This window comes from Lepisma saccharinum, chromosome 13, assembly GCF_977018435.1.
Source record: "Lepisma saccharinum chromosome 13, izLepSacc3.1, whole genome shotgun sequence".
Lineage (NCBI taxonomy): Eukaryota > Metazoa > Arthropoda > Insecta > Zygentoma > Lepismatidae > Lepisma > Lepisma saccharinum.
Window position 1 is genome coordinate 83551627 of NC_139241.1, and position 15111 is coordinate 83566737.

The 15111-nt window shown below is 36.0% G+C and overlaps 1 protein-coding gene across 8 annotated transcripts in view; it reads right to left on the reverse strand.

Moving 5' to 3' along the window:
* Positions 1-209: 209 nt before the first annotated feature.
* The window catches only part of hlk (hulk), a 227454-nt gene continuing 212552 nt past the window's right edge, over positions 210-15111 (reverse strand). For all 8 annotated transcript variants that reach the window (XM_083134574.1, XM_083134568.1, XM_083134573.1 and 5 more), the window contains 7 exons: positions 14734-14916; positions 13034-13174; positions 10227-10301; positions 8949-9056; positions 7820-7960; positions 5580-5762; positions 210-1766 (listed from right to left, as the gene is read on the reverse strand). In XM_083134574.1, coding sequence (XP_082990700.1) covers positions 1600-1766; positions 5580-5762; positions 7820-7960; positions 8949-9056; positions 10227-10301; positions 13034-13174; positions 14734-14916 — 998 coding nt within the window. In that variant the 3' untranslated portion in view covers positions 210-1599. The remainder of the gene's footprint in view (positions 1767-5579; positions 5763-7819; positions 7961-8948; positions 9057-10226; positions 10302-13033; positions 13175-14733; positions 14917-15111) is intronic.

Sequence of the window (15111 nt, forward strand, 5' to 3'; positions counted from 1 at the left end):
CACCTCGGCATGTGCAAGTGAGGCCGGTAGATGGTAGGCAGGCTTTTGTGCCACATGTTGTTATTTTTATTATATTATGGCAAATATTTGCTTCTTTAGTTGTGTAGTACTCAACACGACCATATATTTTATCTTTCTAGAACGTTTTCTAGTAGAACATTCTGCGAGAATAAACCACCAGTATGCAATTAATGAACAAAAAGTACTTGTAAAGGAGAACATTTTATTAATATTATTCAACAAGGCACATAGATGTTTTCATAAAAGGCTTGCAGCAAGTAAACATTTTTGAATGATGACTTAAGTAAGAAATGCCATTCGATTGTCATTTAATGACACAATCATAAAGTACAGAATTAACAATACACAAGGCACACCCTAAGAGCAAAATGGAACAATGCAACATGTACACAGTGTGACAACAATGAGAAAATGGGTACGCACACAATGATAAATTTATATGTACAATGATATGATTTATGAGCAGAAATCGAATTTTCTATTACAGAAAATTGTTTTGTTAATTTTCAGACTTGAAATTTGCCTAAATTTGTTTACAAATTTCAGTAACGACAAGTACGTTTTGGAGAACATGATACCATTAAAGGTGACAATAAAACCTTGTAGCTTTGAGCATGTGAGTTAAGAAAATAAAAACAATGCAAAGCTTGCCAAAATAGTTTTTCTCTATCAAATGCTTTAATACTTTACACTGGCTGTAGACATTACAATATTTACATAGTTTCACAATGAACTGTAAACAGTGATAGGAAACACTATTTACTAGGGGTGGCCAAATCCAGATTTCAAATATCCAGGTATTGGATATTTCAAATATCCACATATTCAGATTATCCAAAATATCTGAACATCCAAAATATCCAAATGTGTGCATTATCCACACAGGTTTATCATTCATCCATTTTACAACCTCTTCTCATATTTTTTATTTGCAGCATTCGTATATCTTCCATACAGATTCTCAACAAATCGTCATTCAATCTGTTTGATTATCCATTTACAGATTCTCAGCACATTCTTCAAATGTTTACCTTTTTCTTCTAAAACAGATCTCTGCATTACTAAGTTTGCTTTGGGTCATTTATGAAGAATAATCTCAAATCATTCTTTGGTAACTGTTTCTTTAATTTCAGAAACTACTGTTACTGAAATAACTTACTAAACTTGAAAAAGTAAATAGCGATATGCATACATGGATATCCAAATTACCTGAATATTCAGATATCTCTATTATCTGGATATCTAGATTATCCATTGCATCCAGAATGGATATCAGATAATTTTAAATCTGGATATCTGTTATCTGGATTTCATGGCCAGCCCTACTATTTACTAGTGTATAACGACACAAAAAAGTGATGAAAAATGATGGTACAAATAGGAATTTATGAGATAAGAACGTGATACGACCACTTCATCGAGAAATAAAAAGTAATAATATCACCACGATGCATTGAAATCAAGGCCCGAGACAAAATGATGTAGTTTTTCTCACGGGGGAAAGAATTTTCGTTACGTGATTGAGCAATTTTTGCCCCTGAAGACGTTTCACCTTTAATTTTCCGTTATCAACAAGTTTCACGCTTGTTTAGGAGCACTTCGGAAGCAGAACATGAGGAACAGCGTGTAGAATATGAAGGCAGATCCGAGGGCACCCAAAGCGTACATGAAGAGATTCAACTCCGGCTGCTTGAATCTGTTCTTGCGAAGCCACTCCAAGACTTCCTCCTCCTGTAGCAAGTCACCTGGAAAAGACACGTTATTTATTCAATAGTGTGAAAACAAGAGCTGTCCTTGATGACAGGAGTGTAACAGCACTGTGCACATCACACCTTGGGTTTACCACACAACATGCAGATTGAAACATAAAAATGTTAATGTTTTAATGTAGAACATCTTGAGTTTTCATCAGTACTTTCACATTAAAATGCAAATTGTTAATCTTGAGTCTTCAATAGTATGTTAATATTAGAAAAAAATATGTTAATATTTCAAAGCAGAACATCCCAGGTTTTTAGTATGTGCAGATTAAAACATAAAAAGGTTAATATTTCAATGCAGAACATCTTGATAATCTTCATCAGCATGTTAATATTAGAACACCGGAATGTTAATGATTCAATGCAGAACATCCCAAGTCTTCATCATTATGTGCAGATTGAAACATAAAAATGTTAATGTTTCATTGCAGGAGAGCTCAAGTCTTCATCAGAACATGCAGATTAAATCATAATTAATAATAGAAAAAGAGATGCACATAAAGTGCTACGAATTAACAAATGTAAGCATGAACTGTTCTTCCTGTTAAAACAGCAACAACTTTCCACACTGACACATGGAAATGTGTAAGGCAGGTCAAATGTTGATACTTTGAAAATTCAAGGGTCCTCCCTAGGTTAGTTGAAATTTTTTAAGATTAAAAGTGGTAAAGTTGCACCTTGGTGGATATCTTTCCTAACTACAAGCAAAATTTACATATTTTTTTTTAGTATTGGCCACTGTATTCAAGTGGGTACCTAAAAGCAAGTTTTCTGATTTCTTCACATACAGGTAATTAATTCCATGTCAAATCAACCAGTGCATAAACCTTTGATGTCATGGATTTGGCTAAATTTTGGTATACATATTCCTTATCATCTGAAATATATTTTTTCTTTTTTTTTTCATGTTGCCAGTTTTTGAGTTATTGAAATTTGAAAATTGACAAAATTGCCCAAAAACTGCTCACCGCTGAAACTTTAAATACAATTTGCAAGAGACTTGTTTCAACTACAGGGCTGGGTATGGTCTCATTTTAAAGCTTATGGAGAGGGTTTTCATTTGATATACAACATGCTTGGTTTTTTGTGAAAAACAAATTTTGAAAGGTTTTTCAAAATTGTATTTTACAATTTCAAAAAAACCAAATTTTCAAAAATTTTACACATATTGATACATACATACTGAAGGTTCAGTCAAATTTTCAAGGTGGTATCTCTTTGGTATCATATGAAAAGTGAATTCCTTTCAAGACCATGCGATGATTGAAGTTAATATATTTTACATACCTAACCACATTATAAATACAGAAGCAATATTCAGGTCACAACAGTCATGTTAAATTAAAGCTCATTAAAAGCTGAAGAAGATGACAACAATTTGAGCTCTCTACATCAAATAGTTTTTGAGCTACTTAAGATTGGGTTTTCAAAATTTGTAGAATTACGACCAAAGAGTTGCATAATAGCAGGAGCCAGTGGTACCCAAACTGTATGTTTTTGTAAAACTCATCAAAATGTTAGACTAATAATAGCTGGAGCTCACTTAAATAAAATAACTCTCCTAGGACATGAAAATTCATTAAAAATATACCAAGATTGTCTTTCAAAAATAATGTGTAGGGTACCACAACAGAAGTGTTTTCTAGATGAGTGTGATTCTTGTTCCAGCATAATTGATTTCAAGGAAGCTTCGCTAACAAGCCTTGAGGAAGAGATGATTGAAAATATAACCTACAAGCAGTGGATATCAGTGAATCGCTGTTCTTTTGAGACAATTACTAAATCCACAGAGGAATTTGTTGAAGATTTTTCAAATCAGTTGATCAACCTCAAGAGACATGATTTTATAGCCAAACAGCAATCAGTATATTTTTCTGAAAATAAAAGTTCTCTAGTGCATAAATAAGCTGTGGTGACATGTGATTTTGCTGAGCATTCCTCATTTATTTTGCAGGATGAAGTACAAGGGTTTCACTGGAACAACTCAATGGCAACAGTTCGTCCATTTGTAGTATATTTTAAGGACAATGAAGATATTCTAAAACATAAGAGTTATGTCTTCATTTCAGACTGCTTGATTCACAACACGGTTCTTGTCCATGTTTTCCAAAGAAAGCTTTTAGATTTCTTGAAAATTGATTGTCTGCCAAACTTACAGAAAGTATATTACTTCTCTGATGGTTCAGCAGTGCAATATAACCGCAAGAACTTTGCAAATTTGTGCAACCATTGTAGAGATTTCGATGACATTGCGGCTGAGTGGCATTTTTATGCAACAGCACATGGTAAGGGAGTGTGTGATGGTGTTGGAGGGACAGTAAAGAGGTTGGCAGCCAAATCTAGTCTCCAGAATCCTCTTTCAAACCAAATCATGACACCATTTGAGCGAGGAAAGGAGAACATTCCATCAATAACTTTCTTTTATGTGACATGAAGAATATTTAGAAGAAGATAGACTTTTACAGACACAGTTTGGTGAAGCTGCAGCAGGGACTCCAAGGTTTCATGCATTCATACCAGTAAGCACAGAAAAAGTAGAGACTAAAGTGTTTTCTGCATATGAAGAAACTTTGGTACATTGTGTTAAAAGTTAATGCAGAAGTTGAAAATGTACCCTTTGAACACATCACAGGTTTTGTAGTGTGTGCGTATGATTCCAATTGGTGGGTGGGATGTGTACTTTCGAAAGATGATGTAGAAAATGAAGTGCAGGTGTCTTTCTTGCATCCTTGTGGTCCAGCACAGTCATTTCGTTATCCAAGGCGACCAGATGTTCTTAAAATCCCAACTCATGGTCCTTTGCAAAGTGGATCCTGTAACAGTCACTGGTAGAACATACCAGCTGAAGCCAGAGGAGATGCATCATGCATTTTATCACAGAAAGACTTTCTGTATCACTAAGCAGTTTCTTGGTATGTATGCTTCTGTATTTATAATGTGGTTAGGTAAAATATGTTAACTTAAATCATCGCATGGTCTTGGAAGGAATTCTCTTTTCATATGATACCAATGAGGTACCACCTTGAAATTTTGATTGAACCTCCAGTATGTGTTTAACATAATGTGTAAATTTTTTGAAAATTTTGTTTTTGGAAACTAAAATACAACTTTGAAAAACCTTTCAAAATTTGTTTTTTTGCAAAAAACCAAGCATGTTGATATCAAATGAAAGCCCTCTTCATAAGCTTTAAAATGAGACCATACCCAGCCATGTAGTTGAAACAGGTCTCTTGCAAATTGTATTTAAAGTTTCAGCAGTGAGCTGTTTTTGGGCAATCTTGTCAATCTTCAAAATTCAATAACTCAAAAACCGGCAACGTGAAAAATAATAATAATAAAGAAAAACTATATTTAAGATGATAAGAAACGTGTACTCCAAAAAATTAGTCAAATTAATGACATCAAATTCCAAAATTTATTTTTCCTTGGTTGATTTGACATGGAATTACCCGTACTTAAATTTGTAACAAACTATTGCTCTGGATCTGAAAAAGAAAATTTAAAAAATAAAATCTCTCTTCTAGACTCAATGATTGTATATATGCATTTACAAAAAATTAAGAAATGTTAAAAAATTTACAATACGTAATGCAAATAAGAAAGATAGGAATCTCACTGTATCAAGACTGTAGATTGACTACTTAATGCACTCAGTCACAGAGGTAACTTCATGTTTGAAGTGTCCGATCTCTACAACGACCCTGTTTTCATACTTCAATATTTTACTGCATCAAGCACATTCCCTTTCTACTTCTTACAAAATTTATCCAAATTTTGGGAAGCTGCACTCATGCTTACCTCTATAAATACTTGGAAACCTTTTCCTGAAGTAAACAATCCCTGGGATTTTGGTAACGCCCCATTTGCGAGCATACCGATTATCGTTAATCTTGACAAAGGTGATATCGAGAGAATCTGTCTCCCCATCAATCTTCTCCAGTTCTTCCATTATTGTCTCGCACTCGCTACATTCTTCCTCAACTGCAAAAAGAACTTAGGAATGAGCACAAATTGAAGATGGTTAGTTTAGGAGCACACACCTCATATTTTGTTTCCACTAGGGATGATTGATTGATGTAATTTCATAACACCATTAAGCCTGGCAGGATTTATTTTATTTTAAAACATAAAACTAAATGTTACGTTTCAACCTTCTAGCAAGGTCTTCTTCAGACTATGTACCAAAAAAATGTAACGTTTGGTTTCATGTTTTAAAATAAAATAAATTCTGCCTTGGTCAGCATATTGAGTTTTTGGTTAATTTTATATTATGGGCACGTCAGCACCTAGGCTATTTGGGAATAAGCTCCTTAACTACACAGAATAAAACTGAGGCTATAGCTCTAACAAGGAAATTCAATCTCTCTCTTAAAAACTTACTTACTCAATTTCTAAAACTAATTCACTCATTCATTACTTAACAAGAACTAAAACTATACCATCTACAAGGATAATGATTGATTGATTGGAATAAAAGTTTTGGGTGCATCAGCTCTTAGGCTATTTTCACCCATCACATTGTACATGGATTAGCCCCTTTGCATAACGAAATCAGTATATGTCTCTGAGGACCCTTACCTACTTAATGCTCGGTGGAACCTTTCGTCAACGCCAGGGAAGACATTTTATAATTTTCCTCTTCTTTCAACAAAAATTACTATAATATTCCAACATCCTAACAATTACATATGCTTAGAATTCCTTCTAGAGCATTCATGTAAATCTTCTTGTGGTTTGCTTTCGCTCAATAATTTCATGGCTATGCAAGTCTACTAAACTACTGATAATATCTAGACAACAGTGAAAGCAAACTACGAGGGCACATCGAAAAGTCTTTGCACCTAATTTTTTCTAGCTGGTTATAAGTGTTATACAAAAGATATGAGCGATGCAGTAGGCTTTTCTTGGAACGGCCCTATTGTAACTTCCGATTTCTTCCATGGCACGGTGCTGTTATCAGTTGGCAAAGATGGCCGGAGTGCTCAGGAAGTCCACGCCATATGAGCAGCAAAGTGTTATTAGTTTTTTATGGTGCAAAGGACAAACAGCCACAGGTATCCACAGGGAAATGGAGCCAGTGTTGGGGACAAGTGTTTATCAGTGTGAAGTGTGCACTGGTGGTGCAAGGAGTTTGAAAATGGACGGGAAAATGTGGAGGGCAATGAGCGACTTCGTTCCTCGCTGACACCGGACAACATTACCCGTGTTGATGAAATGGTAAAAGCTGATCGATGTGTTCATCTGAAGGACGTTGCCACTGAACTTGGCATTTCCTATGGTAGTGTTTACGACATTGTTCACGATTCGTTGGGATACCGTAAGATGTCGTGTTGCTGGGTTCCTAAGTTTCTTGATGATGAACGATGTTTAAAAAACGAATAACACTTCACTGCTCACATGGCATGGACTTCCTGAGCACTCCAGCCATCTTTGCCAACTGATAACAGCGCCATGCCATGGAAGAAATCAGAAGTTACAATAGGACCATTCCAAGAAAAGCCTACTGCATCACTCATATATATATATCTCGCTTTTGTAATAACACTTATAACAAGCTAGGAAAAAAAATAGGTGCAACAACTTTTCGATTTGCCCTCGTACATGAAGATTCACATGAATGATCTAGAATACATTCTAAGCTGATGTAATTTTTAGGATTTTGGAATATCATAGCGGTTTCCCGAAAGGAGAGGAAACTTTGAAAACAGCAGCCCTTGCGTCGGCCAAAGGTCCAACCAAGCCTTAAAACCTGAGACTGTAAAGGGGGCATTCGTCACACATGTGGACAAAACAAAGGACTACACACAGTCCTACAGAGGAATATTCTGGCCATAGGTCCACATGCAAGAGCACCGTTGACCTGCAACATTTCAGTTACCAAGGCGGGGGTATCACATGGAAGTGACGTTGACCTTTACATACCCTCTGCGAAGGCTACTCTTTACACCCCCCCTCCCCTACTAGGGCTGAGCTGATACTGATGTGGCATCAGTAACTGTATTGCAAGTAACTTGTTACTTCTAAACTCTGATACTTACAAAAGAACACCGCAACAAAATCGTTTTCTTCCAGCAATTTGTCCAACATCTTTCGGTTCACTTCTTCAATTTCATTCTTTAGTTCAAAGATTTCCTGGGAGGTCAGCCAAGCTAAGATCTTCTCCTCATCATGCAAGTCTCCTGCAAGTAAACATTGTGTCTATTTTTAAGATGGGTAGCCAAGGACTTCAGGTTTCATAAAAGTTTCTACCTTGAAACAAATATTAGATTCTCTGCTGAGACACTATATCAACAATTGAACTTTGTACTAGACTGGGTAAAAGAGGCAAAACTCTCCCCTGTGCTTTGCAGTGTGCCATGCCATGGAGATAGGGTTCCAAATGTTCTCGATCTCTGTCGCAGAGGTGGTGATTTTGAGTTGAATTGAATTAGGTGATATTATGTCGCTTTTCTGTCACTTTTGACTAATTGCGACGATGACGATATGATGAAATTCATGAAGGGACACTCACAAAGAACACACATGTCCTGGCTGGAATTCGAACCTGGGGCCCCTGGCATTGTAGTTTGCTGTGCTAACCACTCCACTACAGGGGTTGGTAGAGGGGGTGATGTGATTCCCTTGATTAGAGTCGGAGCTTTTTGTTTTCAATATTGTGACATTATAGAAGTGGAGAATGGGCCCGTAAAATGGCATCATCTTGTAATCAATGAGTCCTAGGTTCAATACCAGGTGGCAGCACCTAGTGGTTTGGATCCTACATTAAACTGTAGGTTCAGCCCCAATTAGTCTCTGTGTATAAAGTGGACTTAAAAAACAAAACTCAAATTCAAGAAGTGGACAAAGATAATAATAATAATAATCCATCACGCAACAGCCTCTGAAGGGCCTAGGCATACCTACCGACTGCCGGTCTCCCTCCCACGCTTTCATTTGTCACCTCTAAGCATGGAGATCTTCAACCAGTATTGGAATAGTCGGGGGGTCAGGACAAAGATAACTTTTCATATTTTACGCTGTGCTACTATTTTGAAGATACTTCGTAAGGTTTGAACCAGAAAATCATCACCTCTCAGCATGCACTTACAGGAAATTGATGATTTTATTTAATTACTGTGATCATTTCTAGTGTTTTATTGTTTCCTGATAATAATAATAATATCATACCATCATAGATAAGAGGAACCTTCTTCCGGAAGTATGCCAAGGTGGGCATGTTGATGATATTGTATTGACGTGCGGCTTCTGGATTGGACACTTTCACAAAATCAATACCTGAAAAGGAACAAAATATGAGTTCACTGCATTACTGGGAATTTTATATTAGATAAGTAGAATATCTGTTATCAGTAAATTTTCAGTGAAAATTTTGCACAAATCTTTCCATAATATTTATATAAATATTGCAATGTGAACGTTTAGCAATTTTTTCATATTCCTGAACAATTTCCAAAATCAAACATGGAATATGTATGTACCAGTCTCCTGCATGGGACCTCTTTCGCTTGTTCATACTCGTTTGAGTCCCCCACCTTCGAGCATATACAATCAAATATAATTTTAATGTCACAATAATCGTAGAGACACATGTGTAAAATATCCATCCCGGCAGTTTCAGCCCAATATCATCTATTTAATTTTCATACAGGGTGTATCATAAGTAATAGCGCAAACTGACACAGTTGAAAGTACACAATAATAGAAGCAAAAAAGTCTCAGTAAACTGTACTGTACCATGTATGTACAAGAAGACGACTTAAATCTTCATCTCTAGTGGTACCTGTATGGAAAATGACCATCCTTACACACTGAAAAGTGCGTAATATCATAACACGAGGGAGACTCAAAAAGGAAAACTTTAAAAGTCTGATAAAATTTACCTGACAGACTGTACACAGCTCAAATTTATATGAGTTATGAACTTTTAGGTACACAATGACCTCAAGGTTGCAATACTGATTAAGCATGCTTTAGAAAGTCATTGTTGTTATATTTAAAGATGGCGCCTCATCCACATACTTGCAACAGTGAAGAGCGATGTTTCCTTGACCTTTGAAAGCCTAAAACTTACATAAATTCTCAGACAAACGAAAATTCAATTTTTCTATGAACAGTATCCACACAAGGAAGTTAACAGTGAGTGGCCTCAGTTCGCAGTTAGATGGGTGGAAAGGCTTTTACAGTTGATCATCAAGTGACTACATCCAAAGATTCTTCTTCTTGAGGTATACAGGCACTATAAGCTCAAGCTTGAAAATATACATAGATAAGCAATGGGTTCATGCTAAAATGCAGCACACTTGTGCAATCCTGCATGCAGAAATATACTAGATAAAAAACGACTGTTCCTCGTATAATTCAAACATTAGTGTTTACTACTAATTCATGTAGATAACTTATCTAATTGATATGTATTGACCTAATCTATCCACAGTTTCTATTTACCATAGCCATCTGCGTCAGCATCAATCTCCTCCAAGTCCTCCAATATCTCAATACATTCTTGGCATTCCTCTTCATCTGGAAACAAGAAAAAGGTATGATCAAAATTGCAGGTACTAAATGATATGCAGTACATGAGAATATATACGAGGAGCGTTCAAGTCAAACCGGTACTTTTATTTTTACATGCATAACAACGTATGCTGGCGTGGTGGTACTACATGCCTATTACTGATAGTCAGTGCACATGCCGCGCGCCAGTCCAGAGACCATTAATAAAGATGGCAGACAACAATGTCGGTGCGTGCATGAAACAGAGTGTGGCGATTTCTTGTGAACAAAGGCATAAAATCCGCAGAGATCTACAGAAGACTTCAAGCTCAGTATGGAGATGAGACATATGAATGGTACAAACGACTCAAAGATGGCCGTACATCCGTCAGTGATGATACTGGTCATGGTGGTTCCCAGGCCACAGCTGTCCTTTAATGGTTCATGTGTACTGACAAATCTTTCTATTCCGAAGCTTTTCAGGCATTATATTAGTTATATGACAATTAAAATAATACATTGTCATAACAACATTTGAAAAAGGTTAGGCTAAGTTCAAAGTTCCACATTTGTGCAATATTTATAATAATTTAGTCATAACAGTTATTTTTGACTGGCAATATGAAAAACAAATATCTTCAATCATATGTGTTCTTTCAGACAAGAAAGATATGATACATTCAAATTTATAATTAAATTTATTGAAATTGTGTACATTTGCATTGGCATCAAGGTTTATATACAAAGGTCAACTCTTTAAAATTGTTCAATGTATAATATGATGTCATACTTGGTATTTTGTATCAACATTCAAAAAATGGTAATTGTAATCATTAGATAAGTATATTGTGATATACATAGTAAAATAGCTGTAACAGAGCAAATATGTACATTTACTACACAAACATTCAAGCTGTTAAGCACTTATGGACAAAAATATAAAACAAAAACAATTGAAGATAACACATACTAAAAAATCTGGCTTGAACTAGTTGCTCTAATACTAGTTGTCTGTGACTTTTGTGGAATCTGATGATGGATGGAAGATATGTAAAAATATGGCTATTGGTGAAGGATTGATATTTATACAAATCTTGATATTTTGAAAGATTATACTTTGCAAGTTAATCTTTAATAGTTTGTTTAAACTATATAGAGACATTTTGTTCTTAACAGAAGCTTGAAAATGCTTTTATAATGGCATAATCTTTAAAAAAGATTTGGAACTTAGGAAAAAGTGCCAAGTTTAAAAATTGGAAGCAGGAAATTATTATCTGCTTGCATCTGCATTATCTAGCTAGTAGATGAATAATGCATGACCTCAAATGAATGTTTTGAGCAATAAGACAAAAGTGAGAGAAATATCTTCTGCATTTTGGATGTGAATTAACCATATGTGGAGTTTTAAGAATTGAAGAATGGAAGCCATCTTGTAAACCTGGTTGAAGAAATTGACATATTGAGTATACTCAGATGTAGAACTGATGCATGTAAAAATATTAAGAAAAAGACTTACTCTATCTCACAAGGAGATAATATAGAAATGTTTTCTTCATATAAATAACATTTATATGTTATGTTATAAATGTTCTTTTAAACAAATGCATAATTGATGCTCTTGTAACTTTTGTTATCTCTAGTTTGTTTTTATCATTATAATAATTATAAAGGTATTTATTATTGTTTGAATATAAACACAATTCATCAGCATATGTAAATTGAAATTTCCTTTTCAATATAGCACCATAGCTACCTATTGTGCTGATACTGAGTTTGAATTCAGACGAATGGTTAAAGTTAAATGCTGGGATAAGTGTATAAATGTAGCAGGGGAGTATGTCGAAAAATAGATGCAGTTTTCACTCCTTGAAAATCGTTCTTTTATTAAATAAACTCAAAAGTTCCAATTAAACTTGAACTCCCCTCGTATTTTGGTTGCTTTTTTTTTTAGCTAAAGGAAAAAGAAAGGGTTTTGCCATGTGATTTGCCATGATAAAACCAGAGAAATTGAAAAGTTTCCAGGTTCATAGCTTTTCAAATTATTGCTTGGGTATTTGACTGAATGAGTTACCCCTTCCAGTAAGTAGTGGTGTCATCTTGTAAATTGCATTTGGTCCAACCCAATTTAGCAACCACCTCTATTTGTTTCTTAGAAGTATGCGACAATGCTAGGACAACACTATGCTTCCTTGGAGTTTTATCACTTGAAGAAAGATATAAAATCTCAACAGGAATAAAATGCATGTTTAAGCCTAAACAGTCATCACACACAACAGTTAGGTACTATTGAATCAGTGAGTGAACAATGCACCAATGGGCAAGCAATACTAAGAAAGCACAGGATCTAAGAATAAGCAATGTGTGTTGCCAATTATTGGGAAAATTACGAAAAAATATATTGTTCTGATTAATTTTCAAGGAGCTGCATAACTTCCCTCTCTTGTTTTATTGTCAAAAACTTCAAGAACGTTAAATATGTATGTACAGATAGCCCCTTCATGATGATACAAACACTTGAAACTGAATAAAAGTTATGATGATGTATTGAAGAATGCAGCATATTTTAGCAGTGTAGGAGCAGGATTACACGTAAGCACCTGATTGCATTGCCCACACTCCCTCTGCTTGTTACGGTTGAAAAACTTGACAAAAGCACCAGAGGTGGTTTTGCTTCTTGGTTAAACTATAATAAGTCTATTTATACTTCATTCATTTTGTTGGGCCTTGTGTTACATATGACTATAACAAACTTTACTTACAGAAATATACAGCCAGGAATGGAGACTGATCCAAGAGCCTATCCAACATTTTTGGATTCACATCTTCAATTTCATCAGCAAGCTCCCGGTTCTCATCATCAATCAACCATTCAAGAACAGATTCTTCGTTCTGAAGGTCACCTGAAATGAGAGGGAAGGCAGCGATACGATGATGAACATGCATTACACAAAGAGATTACCTACACTACACTTGTATTGGCATTTGTGTTACTTTACATCACATTTCTGCCACTTTTAGCTAATCGTGACAATGACGAGTGAAAAACAAAATTGTTGAAGGCACACTTGAACCGGAGTACCTTGGGGGCAAGATCAAAAGTTGACCACTTAACACAGTCAGCCACAGAGCATCGTATGAGAACCAGAGGAACATATTCATGATGGATGCGGAAAACGCAGTTTAAAATTACTTATGTGAAATTCTGAAATTTCGTATTTCCACGTTGCACAATTTAATGGTTATATCCTATTAATTTTGAAGACTCTTTGTCTTCATTCACTAAGGGTACGACATCTGGAGTGGAGATGGTACAGTGTAACTGCTTTGTTTGTTCCCAGGTGGCGGTAGTTGCAATTTCTCCCATTTGGCGGTGCTGGCATGCGGATCCTGGTTTGCATCATCTGCTGCTGTGTTTTCTGCTTCCTGTTGTCAGGTGGCGCTACCAGGTAGTAGTTGAGGGGCTGGGCCATGCTGCTCGGTGCGGTGCAGTTCCTGTTTCCCATGTGGCTGGAGGGGGGTTCGAGTATGCGCACCGCATCTTTTCTTTTTCTGGTCGGGGATCTTTTTGAGGATGGGGTGCCAAGTTGGGTGTGTCTGTCCATTGTCCAGGTTCAGTGCTGGTTTCTGTTGGATGATAGCATGGGTTTCTTTGACAGTGTTTTCTATGACAGATCCGGTTGGGTGAAGTATTGATGTGGAAGAGATGGTGTGGTTTGCAGAGTGAAGGAACATAACTCCAAAATTGTAGTTTTTGGTTTTGTTAAATGATTTCCCTCTCTATCTGGAGTCAGATCGACTTATCTCCATCTCTAATCCTTAGCGGTAGAGTAGAATTACATATCTCCAATTTGAAGTTTTTTTCCTAGTCTGACATATTCCTGAGAAAACATTGTTTCCTCTCCCTTGTAAATATGATACATTGTAGTTTTATCCCTCTGGTTCTCACACAACAATGTGTGAAATAATGTGACAATTTTACAAATACTGTATCAGTACCAAAGTAAAATTTATAGATACAGGGTGACTACATGAGAAGTCACACAAATCTGAAGTGTAAATTCAGGTTTTCTATGGTATACAATATGGCATCCTTGTTCACAAAGAAAACAAATAATAATAATGTGTTGTGAAATAGCTGCAACATGTTCAATATACACTATCTCATATAATGGTCACATGGTTGGCATGGCAACAAGCAATGCTTGTCATCCAATCCACGCATGCGTCACCCCTCGAGAGCAGTGGCGTGCCCAAGTGGAGATTGGTGGGGGTCATAACCCATCCCCCCAATTGGTTCAGTATTAGTAAAAAAGAAAAGAAAAAAAGAACGTCAGAGGCAGAAAAATATGGCAAAATAGGGATGACTAGTAAAAAAAAAAAGAAGCGTAGCCCCTCCTTTCGAAAATCCTGGGTATGCCACTGCTCGAGAGTAAAGCAGATTACGACCAAGCCTGCCTACCATCATAAAGAAGTGGATTTCCGTTTCTGAAATAGATGAGAGCTGGGAATGTCTTGATGGAATAACGTTTGGCCAACTGAGGATCCTGAATCTTCACCATGTGGATACCGTACAAATCCAACTCGTCGTCTACATTCTCCAACTCTTCTAGGATTTGGTCACACGTTTTGCAGTGAGTTTTATCTGAAAGAAATGCGTACTTAATTAATACATTGACTGAAATTATGTACGGTAACAGAGCTAAGGATAATTACTAGGGGTGAGCTAATACCACTTTGATTTGACGCCAATACCCTGTAATGAATCCCATCAATACTGATACCAATACTTAAACATTATAACAATTAAAATTATGTCCAGTCCAGCACTGTGACTGTG